The 13,674-nt window shown below is 37.5% G+C and overlaps 1 protein-coding gene across 1 annotated transcript in view; it reads right to left on the reverse strand.

Annotated features, from left to right (window-relative positions):
• Nucleotides 1-2,348: 2,348 nt before the first annotated feature.
• The window catches only part of DPP10 (dipeptidyl peptidase like 10), a 434,888-nt gene continuing 423,562 nt past the window's right edge, over nucleotides 2,349-13,674 (reverse strand). The window contains exons 20-26 of the mRNA XM_077829757.1: nucleotides 12,797-12,991; nucleotides 11,211-11,265; nucleotides 6,770-6,869; nucleotides 6,029-6,087; nucleotides 5,870-5,942; nucleotides 3,954-4,027; nucleotides 2,349-2,486 (exon numbers count right to left, since the gene is read on the reverse strand). Of these exons, the coding sequence (XP_077685883.1) occupies nucleotides 2,349-2,486; nucleotides 3,954-4,027; nucleotides 5,870-5,942; nucleotides 6,029-6,087; nucleotides 6,770-6,869; nucleotides 11,211-11,265; nucleotides 12,797-12,991 (694 nt within the window). The remainder of the gene's footprint in view (nucleotides 2,487-3,953; nucleotides 4,028-5,869; nucleotides 5,943-6,028; nucleotides 6,088-6,769; nucleotides 6,870-11,210; nucleotides 11,266-12,796; nucleotides 12,992-13,674) is intronic.

A 13,674-nucleotide genomic window follows, 5' to 3' on the forward strand; every position in this document is an offset into this window, starting at 1 on the left:
AAAATCAAAATGCACGCCTGCTGTCTCCTAGATAAAAAGCAGGCACGTGTTCGGAGTGCATGGCCATATGCAGATCGCATTGCAGCCCGATGTCATGTGAATGCATAGTGGGGCCCCCGGTCACGACTGCATACACTGAGTACACTTGTTTGTACATCCAGATGCGGGCCTTATGTGTCCATTTATTATGTGGAAGCCTGGCCCCATTGAAATCAATGGTAAAATTCCCACTGACTTCAGTGGGGCCAGGATTTCACCCATTGTGTTCGAGTAGGAAAATTCGGTTCATGGTAGCGTATCAGAGGAAAATGATGAAGGACATAATCTGGGTAAATTTACAAGAACAAATTGCAACTGTTTAATAAGTTGAAGTGCTGATCCTGTAGTACAAGCAGAGTTGGTAGGTCTGTGTTTGATTTCTTGCTTGTTGCTGCTGAACAAACGGATTTTCTCAAATTTGTCTTGACGTCTTTCCTAGTACATAGAGTGTTCCCATATCGTCCACTGCAGACATACTCAGACTTTGCGGTCACACTGGGACCCAGACAAGATGTCAATGCACATTAAAAGTGTATTAAACTAATTGAAAATAGATAAAAATTGCTAGTAAAACAAAGTAAATACTAAACATTAACAGACAAATACTTTTAAGTGCTCCATAAAACCATCTTTCAGACAACTTAACTATTTGCATCAGAAAAAACTCTAGCAGTCAAAGAAGAAAATATTCCAGAAGAAAATATTGATTAAAAAGCTTCAGATGAATTTCAATATACCTTAAAAACAATTTTAATTCTTCATAAAATATGCAAAACTTTGCATTTTAAATAGTGTAAATTACTTTCCAAAAATTATGTTGATTATGTTAATTTTAATCTCGCAAGAAATGAAATCCTAATCACATAGAAAAGCATTAATAAATAATATCCAGAGAAAAAAATTACATATGTATTTATGTGTGTTGCACAGCATTTGTCAAGAGCCTTCAGATACCTTCTGGAACATATCTAATATTAAATGAACATAATGTTTGATTTCAATCGTTGATGTTAATATTCTGATGACCTATGTTGACTGCTTTGTTTATTTCGTAATGTCAATTTCTAGTGCTGTAATTAACCTTGACAAATAAATGGATGCATTTTGGTATCTCCATCTGAATAAAATAACAAAATTTCATTTGTCAGGAGCTTCCTTGGCCATGGATGAAATACTTCATTTCTTCGTAACACTGTTGAATGTAAATCCTTCTTGATGAGCAGCTGTGGAATACCAAATAAAAACTGACAGGCTGTTCCAGTTACCTGCTACTGCCACAGAAATTAGAATGGAATCTGAGCAAAGATTTCTTTTTTAGGGTAAAATATTACTCAATGGCATTATGTTGTTAATAAAATTTCTTTATCTGAAACTATAATTTAATATTTATGTATCTAATTTACATCTGACAAAGTAGCATATTCTAAAATTAGAGTGTAACCAGCAGACTATTAACTACTATAAACAATACCAAAACACAACCCAAACATTTCTTATGGAAATGATACATTTGGGATTGGGGAAGTATTTCAACTGCAGACATTGTTAAAACACAGCTGTTAATTATGGCTTGAAGAATTATTCAAGCATACAAAGATTTTCTGCTTAGGAAGTCATGTGTATATACATAAAGACCAAGAGAGCACTCCCAAAAATGCCCTTACTGGTTACTAATAGGTACAATAACAGTAATAAATGTCTGAAATTAAAACAAATAAAAATAAAATCAGTTTCTATACTTATGTTATATGACCCACTGGACAATATTTTCCCTTTAAACAGAAACTATAGAAAATATCACATCCTTTATTAACTCAATGCTTTCTTATGCTTAATAGGCAGGAAAGGAATTGCACTTATTGTAATGTTACAGTAAAGTATTAGATTGCAAATCATCTTTTAAAATATAAGTGGCCTTAATATTTATGATTGGTAGAGCATAATGCAAAAATGGATAAAGATGTGCATTTAAATTAAAAACAGAGCAACTACTTACAGAACAGACAGCGAGGCTTAACATAATAAACATGCACTAACTCTACACTTATGCAAAACTAAGTTTGTCCAGGAAACTGTAACCAACCGTTGTCCATCCACAAAGGTATAGGTTTTGTCCCTCGGTAATATGTTTGGATTTGTATTCAAATTCCAGTTTATTAGCTCAGTGTCTCTAAATGTGCTGTTCCACTGTTATATCCTTTAGCTGCCCTTGAGCTTCTGCAGAATCTGCAATCTTACAGTCACTTTTATTTAAGGTTTTATTGAGCCTCAAAGTAAGTCTCCCTTCAGTACTGTACAAACAGGCTTCCTTATTCATCCTCTTCAGGTTCCTGTGGTAAAATTGGGGCTTCCTCCTTTAAACAAGCACTAAAAAACCCAAGGATTGTGCTGTAAAGGTGATATTTGCTTTTCTCAGATGCAATGTTATGACCTTCATCTGGGTAGATCTAGCAGAGGAAAAGGAGAAAGTAAACAGTCTTAAAAAAATCAGTTCAGATATTTAGGGCTCTAATTTTTTCAGTCTGACTTTCAAAGCTTTTCAGTTGACAACAGAATGACTATGTTAAATAGTTTTATGGTATCAATGAAAGTGATAAACTTCAAAGCAAAATTCATTTGATTGAGATTCAAAACCAGCACTAAATGACTGCATCGTGATCTTTAGCCATAAAAGCCTATGCTCAGATATTGTGTTCAGAAAAGCATTTCTGGCTGGGATTTTCAGTGCAGCCAAAGGAAGTATTCAACGGAAGACCTTTTCATAGGTGTTACTATTTCTCTACCTCATCCAAAGCCTCACACCTTCCCTCATGGTGAACATAAATAACCACTGTAGTCTCCTCAGCCCCCAGATAATGGGCGCTTTTCCTGTGCAAGGATAGAGAAGAATCAGAGGGGTAGCCATATTTGCCGCTTCTAAAGATCCAGACTAAGAGTCCTGTGGCACCTTATAGGCTAACAGATGTATTGGAGCATAAGCTTTCGTGGGTGAATACCCACTTCGTCAGATGCATGTGATCTGAAGAAGTAGGTATTCACCCACGAAAGCTTATGCTCCAATATGTCTGTTAGTCTATAAGGTGCTACAGGACTCTTTGCCGCAAGGACAGAGAAGAGACTTCAGGATTTGAGAGGGAAATCCAGGCCACAGAGCTCAGCTTGAGTAACCACAGGTGAGTTGCTACAGAGATGCAGAGTGACCCGTAGGACAGGAATTCCTGCCCCACCCCACCCCACCCCCCACTTCCTCAGAGCACAGTGGCCACTGCTCCATCCCAATGCTTGGAGTACTATAGCCAGGGTCTTTATCTGTGGGTGGAAGGGAGAAATATAATCATGTATTACTTGTTTCCATTAGAAGCTACAATGTACTAGGTCCTGTATAAAAACAGAGCACAATCTATGTCCCCAAAATATCCTGCCAACTCCCTTTCCCGCGCCGTTTCTGCAGAGGTGTCTGCACATGGACACCTTTACTCTTAGGGCAGCAGAGCTGACTGGTGCCTTTGAATAGGGCCCTCTGCAGCCATGGAGGAGGGGATCAGATCCTTGGCGAAGAAAGTGAATGCTCTAGATCAGAAGTTCTGAAACACTTCCATTATATGAACCACATCTTAACAGACAGTGTTTCCTGGATACCTCCCATCCCTTCCATTTGTAGTCTCGCACACCACCCCCCCATCAGTGACGGTCGTGGAAAGTGGTACCAGGGCTCCCAAATGGGAAGGGACCTGGTCTGTGGGAATGCAAATAGCCCAGGAGACAGTCTCCACGACCGTCACTGATGGGGGGGTGGTGTGCGAGACTACAAGTTATCCAAAGAGCCCCTACATAGATAAGTATAGGTAAGAAAAAGCAAAATGAGATTAAACACTGAACAATGCACCTGTGAGAGACACCTGAGCATTACATACCTGCATAGTGTAATTCACTCCAGCTTTTATTAGATGTTTAATTAGTTCTGCTGAATGTTGGAAATGGACTTTAGCTACAAGACAATAACATCTACATATTAGTGAACAACATTATTATCATACTTATTTATTAATTGTATTTATTTATTTTCCTTTTAGATAAAGAAACTTTTTGGTTGAAGTTATGTGGCAAACTGCTACCAGATTTGCAGTTGATTAAGGTCTATCTACACTGCAATCAGAAGCATAATTGCAGCACATTTAGACACTCCCAAGCTAGATTTGATCTACCCCGCTGCAATTAAAACAGCAGCAGCATGGGCTGGCTGATCGAGTACATACTCAGGGTCCTGTCCCGGGTAGGCTTGTACAGCCCATACTATTGCCTGTATTGTCATGGATTCACTGCTATTGTTATTTGAGCTAGTTAGATCAAAACTAGCTCAAGTATGTCTACACATGCTGCAGTCATACCAATGATTGCAATGTAGACATACCCTTTCTGACTGCACCTGAGATACATACCGTAGTAAATAACAATAGTGCTGCAGTGATGGACAGCAGTGTAATATAGTATACTTTCTGGGTACTACGTAGGAATTCTTATTTTTCATCCATTGCTTAGCAAGGACCGAAATAGTTTGAAGGTGAGTAGCACTGGAGTATTCAAATGCAATTAATGTTTGTCCGTGTATTAAATGACAGTATGTCTGATTTTCTATTGTTTGCACAGGATTGTAAGAGACTGCGTTCATTTAGGAAATAAGCCTTTTGTAATGTTATTTTAATAATCTAAACTTCATGGTGGTACAAACATGCAGCTCTGGGTCCATGCTTGTGTTTGCTTCATTCAGAGCAAACATGAAACTAGGGTTCAGTAAATACTGATGGACTAGTTAGACTGTATTACTAGGCACCGTCCTGAAGAAGAGGGTGCACAAACTACTCAAACCCAGGAGGAGTCCCTGGAAAGCACTGTGCTGCTCAGACACCTCTTACAGACATAATTCCCTCCCTAATTCCCCTTTGGTCTGGAAGACAGAGGGGTAGTACTTTGCTGCTGGCCTATACCAGCAGCAAATTCCAAGTCTCCCATGCCAGTTCTGCCAGGTCGATCAGCACATTGACTCTGTCCATTTCCATTCCTCCCCACCTATCTGTTCTGAGAGGAGCAGAGCAAACATGTATGTGATCTAGGTAGGCTGTGCAAGGCATAAAATGCAATTTAGTACCCTAGATGGGCTTGGAATCCAAGTCACTATTTACCCCTTTACCATGAACAGCAAAATATACTAAAAGAAAACTGCTTGTCAACTAGCACAGGCCAAATTCTTTGCTGCCTGACACCCCTGGATTTCCACTGCAGGTGCTGCGCCTGGTTCTGGTTTCACACATATACATGTTATATTGGTGTTAACTCCATTGACTATGCTCAAGAGCAAATTACCATCTAGCCCTAAATAGCTTAAGGATTCCCCATTGTTACAGTTTAATTAATTAGCCAAAGCGTTAATTTACTGAAAGGTACTGTTTATCTCTGATTACGCTGACATTTATTATGCTTTCCATCACAAAACCAGGATTAATTTAAAAGACTTAAAAATGTATGTCACCTTATTAATAATTGATACAGTGCCTTTCACTAGCAACATCCTGCTTCACCAGATTTAAACAAATTAGAACATACAGCAGCTAAGAGTTACAAATAGGTAGCAAAGGAAAATGTCACCCATTTAGATTTACAATTGGCAACTGAAACTGACAATCAGGTCTCTTTGGATGGACAATTCTACTAGAAGGGAGACAAAGATAAACGGTATCAAAATGTGTATTCTTGCTACATACATAATCTTTCTTTGAGCAGCTGTGTATTACAAGCTGTAACTACAAATGTAATTGCATTTATAAATACTTACTATCGGCTGTCCCATGAACTATTAGCAAATTCTCTTCTTTTAAACCATGAATATTGTGCAGTACACTGGATGCCTATTAAAAATGAACACACACAATGTAATTGCAGTATATTTTAAAAGCCAAACCATTACTTTTAATTACTTGTTAAAATAACTTACCTGATATGTATTTTCCTCTTTAGATGGAATGCCAAGGTATCTTTCTGAAAAAGCTGAAGCTACAAAGGAAAACAGGAAATTCAGAGTTAATCAAGATAAATTCCATTTTTAAAAATCTTTATTTCTGGTTAAAAGCCAGCAGAAGCTTGTTAAGCCATAAAGATGGCAAGTATCTTCATCTTGAAAAGAGATTAATAGACTTTAAGGCCAAGAGGGAGCACTATAATCATCTAGTCTGACCACTGCATACGCAGGCCACAGAACTCTACCCAACAGTTCCTGCACTAAGCCCAATATATTGTGATTGAACCAAAGCATGGTGAAAGCCTGGCCTGGTTGAAGTCAATTAGAGCTTTGCCACTGACTTAAATGGGGCCAAGATTTCACCTCATATCTGTTAGAAAGACATCCAATATTCATTTAGGTTAGGATTTTTAAAGGGGCCTAAGAGCTTTAGGTACCCAACTTCCACTGATTTATGGAGAATTCGACACCTAATCCCTTACTTTCTTTTGAAAAATCTTAAAGACCTCTAAGTGATGGAGAATCTAGCACATCCTGTGCTTAATTGCTCCAGTCATTAATTATCCTCATTTTAAAATTGGAACCATATGTCCAATTTGCCTAGTTTTAATACAGTTCCACTACACTACCTGAACTTAGTTAACCTGAGTTACAGATCTGCTGTACAGATATTTTAAGGAAATCATTTAATAAAATGGTAGGATGGGAAACACTCACCATACAACTTCATGTCTGTGATTGGTGCAATAACGGCTCCACATTTAAAAAGTCTTTCATTGGATTTCAGGATCATTGATGCAATGTATCCACCATATCCCTATTAAACCAGATAACATGATTTGCAGTTTGTTTGTTCTTGTTCATTGTTCCTTAATATAGATGAAGTTAAAGAGTATCATGCTACCTTTGTCATGTCATTCCACAGTATTTACACCTGCAACTATTGCTTTAGCGTGAATTAAAAACCTACGAATGAAGAGTGAGAAAAGGTGTGGCAGTTCTGTCTTGCTATGAAGCCTGAGGCTTTAAAAATATGTTATAATTTATGATTTTTTAATAATAATAAGAAGAAGAGGTATATTTTAATTTAAGATACCATAGTCTCATTGTGCAGACTAGCCCTCAGCCTGCAGAAGAAACTGGCGAGTGATACAAATAGAAAAACTGAAGGTAAGTGCGTCAGAGACAGTGCTTAGAGAGGAGAATTTTTTTTTACATTAATGTATTTTGTGAAGATTTTTTACTTATTTCTGGGTAAACACTGAGGCTATAGATTGAGGCTAAGGAAGAAGGGAGAGCTGTCACCTGTCCTCTCTCTAAACTTCAGTCTTCACAGATGGATTCCCATTGCCTTCCATGGGGATTTCTGTTTGACACATTGTCGCATGCCCCTTAGAGAGGGTCAGATTCTCTGGTGCACTTTGCCCCACAGAAACTAGCTCAAGTGCTGCCTTAAAAGGAGCAGAGATCACAGTGTGTGCGTCGGAGACTTTCAGCTGATATATCCTGCCATAAGCATTCTGCCGACCTTGCCAAAAGGAGATGTGGCTAGAAGAAAGGTGGCCAGTAAGTTCAATGCTCTGCATTTCTGTGGCTAGAGTAGCATGTGTTCGAGCAGCCCTCAGGCTGCTGCACTGCAGTACAGGGGGAATGGCCTGCACAGAGCAGCTGCAAGATCAGAGGAGTGCCAAGATGAGGTTTAAGACACCTCTTCACATCTCACCACCCTGAAAGGCACTTCGTGCAGAGTGTCTGAAATCCATCCTCTATTGGTGGGATAAGGTGGTATGCAGAAGAGAAGTGTGAACAGGAGTCCTCTTATTTGAGACTATCCACCAGGGTTTTGTTTCCGATGAATATGACAATCTACATGAAATGCTTGTAGATTAACTCCAGAATCTTAAAAGATGGAGTTCAATGTCCTGCAGTCCAGGTTTAATGCTTTTACTATATTCATTGTGTTTCTCTTAGAAGGGCTGTTATCTTTTCTCTCTTGATTATTGCTAGAAAATTGCCCTTCTGAAGGTGGATTTTTTTTTTGCATGATAATTCTCTGTAAAAATTAATCCAGCAGAAGGGCACTGAACAACGAAAAAGTAATGGAGAAAGGGTTCATTTACGTCTTATTGAGATGATTTTCTATATCCTTTTCTTCATTTCTAAAATGGTTAATAAAAAAAGTTCATCTTTCTGGAATTCTCAGAGCATTTTAAACACTTTGCTAAATCTTAGTTAAGGAAAAAGAGATAAATCAAAAAGTGTGTTCTTGGGCTCAGAACTTTGTCAATGCTAACTGGGTACAGAGAAGAAAATAGAGAATAAGACTGGGATTTTTGAAAAAGACTAAGAGAATTAGGTGCCCAATTCTCATAGAAATCCTAGCCTAAATTGCAAAAGACAACAAAAATTGCCCACACATAGAAAAAGATTTTGGCTAAGAGAGAATGTTGATGTGGGTGCCAGTAACTTGTATAATTCAAAGAGCTGAAGGGAACAATAACTTCTCTCTGCCTCCAGGTTCTCTTTTTCTTGGCCATTTGTTTAATATTCTGCTTGTACTTTTTGCAGTAGTTTCACAGCACAAATTTAATTCTAGATAGGTATTGCCAACTTATTCAAAATTTATACCTTGTCTCCATTAACAACCCAGTTTAGTTCTGTTGGGAATATTTTTCTTTGGGGTTGTGCCTTTGCTTCCAGCCAGGATTCCCCGGGCATACATATAACATGTATAGTTTCCTTCAATGGTTATATAATATTTAGTTGGTATTTTATGATTTAAGAATCTGGACTTCCTGTTCTTAGTTAAATTTCTGTGGCTTCACCTCTACTACCAAATTTTCCACAAGTTGGTTAGCTACACAGTCATACTTTCAAGCTTATTTTCAATTTCCATGATGGAAAGTTGTAAACTATATATCATCACAATTTGATATGTAACAATTAAGAGAGACTCTTCTGATGTACTTCGTCGGTAGGGTGTGTAACTTTCCTGCAAGTGAGCAAGACAGTTTTGGTGGGCTGCCTGATAGACAGAGGTGTTTGTTTTTTACACTTTGCCCTCTTGATATTTCAACTGTTTTTGTTATTACTGCTAGTAGTTTATATTGTGGAATTTGTCAAGACTTTGTTCTGAGTAGCTCAAAAGCATGTTATAACATTCAAGGATGATGGAGAGCTCCAGGAGAGCAATATGTGTGCGTCCAGCTGGGTTGAGATCAGCATAGGTAATCCACACAATCTTCTTACTCTTTCAGCAAAGGGCATCTTCTGTTCACTTCCTTAGTCAGATCATCAAAAATGTATTGCATATAAAAGAAAAAGAAATTTTCTTAGTCAACAATGTTTCATATGGTTGAAGGCAAACTTTTTTTTTCTCCTGCTGGTAATAGCCACCTTAATTGATTAGTCTCGTTACAGTTGGTATGGCAACGTCCATTTTTTCATGTTCTCTGTGTATATATATCTTATATGTATTTTCCACTGCATGCATCTGATGAAGTGGGTTTTAGCCCACGCAAGCTTATGCCCACATAAACTTGTTACTCTCTAAGGTGCCACAAGTACTCCTCAAAGAGAGATGTGCACCCCTAGTGGATGAAGTCAGTCATGCTTACATTTCATTAGTTGGAAATAGAGCTGGTCAACACTCAGAATGTCCCTTCTGTTGGAAATTGTGAAATGTCGACAACATTGTTTTTTTTTTTCCATTACAGAACAAAAGCTAGACAATTTCCTCTGAAAGGAAATAAAAAAAATCATTTAGGAAAAAAAAATCAAACCATTTCAGTTCATGTTTTTCCTGAAACAAAATGGAGAGGCTGACTGCCCGGACTCTCACAGAATCATGAGGCTGGTCCTGCCTATAAAATGTGCTGTGAAACATTTCAGGTTGATGAAGCTGCATATTTTTACTAAACATCTTGTTGGAAAATCCCCAACCTGCTTTACTTGAAAATGTTTTCTTTTTTTGTGGCTAGCCTCCAAACAAAGTATAAACTCAGATGCTATTGAACTTTTGACAGAAATAGTTTCTTTCATCTTAAGTGGTACACTAGGAGGTCATGTGTTTGGAGGAGAAGGTCTTGTTGCATGTGGAACAATAATAATAGTCAGCACTTTATTTTCACTAGGCTGCACAGCCATTAACTAATTCCCACAATGCTAGCTCCGAGGAAGTAAGTATTATCATCCCCATCTGACAGACAGCCAAAGTGAGACTCAGAGGTTAAATGGCTTGCCTACAGCCACAGCAAGACAGTAGCAGAATGGGGATTAGAATTTAGGGGTTTCATAGTGAATGCATACTGCTTCAATAACTGATGACCATGGTACCTATATATATTAGAAGCTGTGGTTTGATTGTTTGTTTGTTTTCACTGTGAAATTTTAAAGTATTAAATACACAAAATATTGACATTTTCAAGGTAACATTTTAAAACTAAATATCACAAAGGAACAAATGTCAGTTTCCAAAAGATACAGCTTGTCTTGTGTTAAACGTCTAAAAGCTCGTTTCAAGTGAGATAATTAAGATTCTCTTTAACTTTTTGCTAAAGGTTAAACCTTTACCTGGGTCTGTATGATGCCAGAGACAACAGCATATAACATTGCTAAACAGCTGACAAAACAGCAAAAGGGAGACTTCTAAGAGATGGCACAAAAAAGGACGCTAGTCAACACTCTAGGATCTTATCTCAAATAACTCAAAAAGCTAAAAATGTCTGCATATAAATTGTGTATTAAAGGGACACTGTCAACTTAAATATGGACTAGAATTTAAATTGTACAAGAAATGAGCTTTTACAGAAACTAAGACCAAAAGAAACGTTTCCACACATTTATTTTAAAAACTTCCAATGGAAAAAGAGTTTTTTCCCCTCAACAATTAACATTTTCCCTTGCAGTATATGAGCAGCATATTTTGCAACAGTAGGAACTGAAAGTGAAAGTTACTATAAAGAAAAGTGAAACTGACTTGTTAGCTGCTAATTGTTCAATATGAGAAAAAAAATTGAATCAACATTCAATAATGACAAGTAAATGTGATTTTCATTGTTAGTAACAAAAATGGTTATTTGCAAAATACGTAAATAAATCTGTTTGCAACAAATGATTTTAAAATTGACAGTGTCCTCCTGCTATTTTTGTAAGTTACCTTTCCAAATATGCTCAGTCGGTTAGGATCGATGAATGGTTGTTTAAGTAATGACCTATAAGAAAAAGAGAAATGTTACATTCTGGAGAGTCATATGTGTGGAGTGGGTTATTTGTAGAAGAAAGAATTGTGATAAACTAAGTGAGAAACAGATTTTTAAGAGTTCAAATAAGAACTATTTTATTTTAGTGAAGTCTTGCAGTTTGCTTTCAGATCCCTACGCTACAGTACTTGTGTTTTGGCAATGACCAAAATTATGAATCCTCCCACAGAGGTAATTCATCAACTGTGCTTTCAGAAGGATAACACAGTATAGAGAAGAGAGACTACAAATTTCAGGAAAACTTCTGTCTGCTTCTTAATAGCATCAAGAGAGAAAGAACTCTCAGGGCCACCTGGCATACCCTCCTGCCCAGTGGTGCACCCACAGAAACCAGATAAAAGACAGAGTAATGACTCTGAACTCATGAATGCAGAACTCTGATTCAGAAGAACTCTTAGAATTAAGATATGGAGCCAATTAGACTGCTTATTAGAGCTCCATGTCCCAAAGGAGGCCTCATTCACCCAGTTGGGAATGTGACTATGGTCCCTTCCCCACTCTGCAGATCTGCCAGTGTGTGGTAGCAAGGGAAGGGGGTTAGGGAGGCGGGAAGAAGCATGCTGCTACTTTCAAGAGCCTGTGAGGCACTTTGTGAAGCTTTCTGTCTGCATATGGAGGACAGAGTCCTTCCACTCAACATCTTTGCAACTCCACTCCTATTTCAGAGATGCAAAGCCATTTGACCTGTAGGCAGTTAATGTTTTCATTGTCTTCAGGGATTACAGATGACTTTCAGAAATGTAAAACATGTCATTCTAAAATTGTTCAACCAATACATGAACATACCTCGTACATGAATGTAGGTAATAATCCATCCATTTCTAAAATACCATGCAATCAACGAGAGGAGTGGTCCCTTAATAAAAAGTGTTATCATATTTTTACATGTAAATATATAGTAGGGGCCTGATTCTCTTCTTACTTAAATTGGTATAAATCTGCAGTAATTCTGTTGCAGGCAATGGAGTTACCCATGCTAAGACTGATGATCAAGTGAGAGGATAATAAACCCTTTGGCCAAATTCTGCTTGCATTTACATTATTGTAATTCTGGTGATTTAGTGTAGTCACTCCAGATCTACAGTGATTTAAGTGAGAACAGAATCTGACCCTATATGTCTAAGACGTTATATTTCACTTGTAATGAAGCACTGTATATCATGCCATGAGTCATTTTTCTAAGGACGCTAGAAAAATATGTAAACTAGATTAGATTTCATATTTAGATTAGGCCCGGAAGGACAACTTTATCAAAGAGGAACATCAATCCAAAACATTTTTCCCTTTGATTTTTTATTCATTGAATCACACTTTGCAATGAAAAGCCTAATGTTTCGAAACGTGCTACTGCACTACAGATAAGCATTTACCATATTTCATTCTGCAAACGGAGACCAGTAATAGCTGGAAATTTTCAGTTAAATGTGTCTATTCATCAAAGTAAAAATGGATTAAAATAGAAGAAAAGTTTGCACATACGTACTCTACAGCTGCTATTTGGTCCTTCACTTCCACTGAACCTAAGCAACGATGGACTTCCTGTAGAATTTTAAGGCCTTGAAATCCACTCCCTCTGCCATCAAATCGAGCTACGATGACATTATCAGAGTTGACAAGCACCGAATCCCAGTCAACGTGAAACTTATCTGTAACCAACTGGCTGCCTGGATCTTCATCACTGTAAATACCAACACACCAGACACAAACACAGACTATTGACAATGTGATACACTTTGCAGTACTTCAATATTTTATTTAACCTAGACAGCAGAGTTCAGTCAGTTTGTGCAACCCAGTTGAATTACTGTCAGCTTAATCTATACCATCATATTAACCAGTGTTCTTATCCCTCATGGCAGCAGTAAGCAAAATAATTTGTTGAACTGCATAAAGCAAACCCACTATGACGATAATGCCATGCAGTAGGTGGGATACTTGGATAATTTTTGCAGAAACAAGGTAGGAAAATGAACCATGTGCTTTACATAGAGTGATCCTGAAATTAACATTATGCCTTCTGGTTATTTGAATTCTGGAAATTCCATTTTAGAATTTGTTAAGATGCTATAGGGTGACAAAAGGGAAAAATCATTATTGCAGCCTGATAACTGAACAAGAAATAAAATACTCCTTAGAATGATGTTTTCCTAGAAAACAAAAATACCTGCATTATCACATCCTGGAATGGATTTTTGTGAAGTAGACTGCAGAGGAGAATTAAGTACATTTTGGGGGAAATTATTTTTCACTGTCAATGTTTCTAGCAACAAAAGGATGCAGGCATGAATGGTAAGTTGTTTTTGTTGTTGTTGTTATTGTTTAGTCATAAAATAAAGATTTTACAGCAGAAAAGAGAGAAAG

Source organism: Eretmochelys imbricata, chromosome 11 (genome assembly GCF_965152235.1).
Source record: "Eretmochelys imbricata isolate rEreImb1 chromosome 11, rEreImb1.hap1, whole genome shotgun sequence".
NCBI lineage: Eukaryota > Metazoa > Chordata > Testudines > Cheloniidae > Eretmochelys > Eretmochelys imbricata.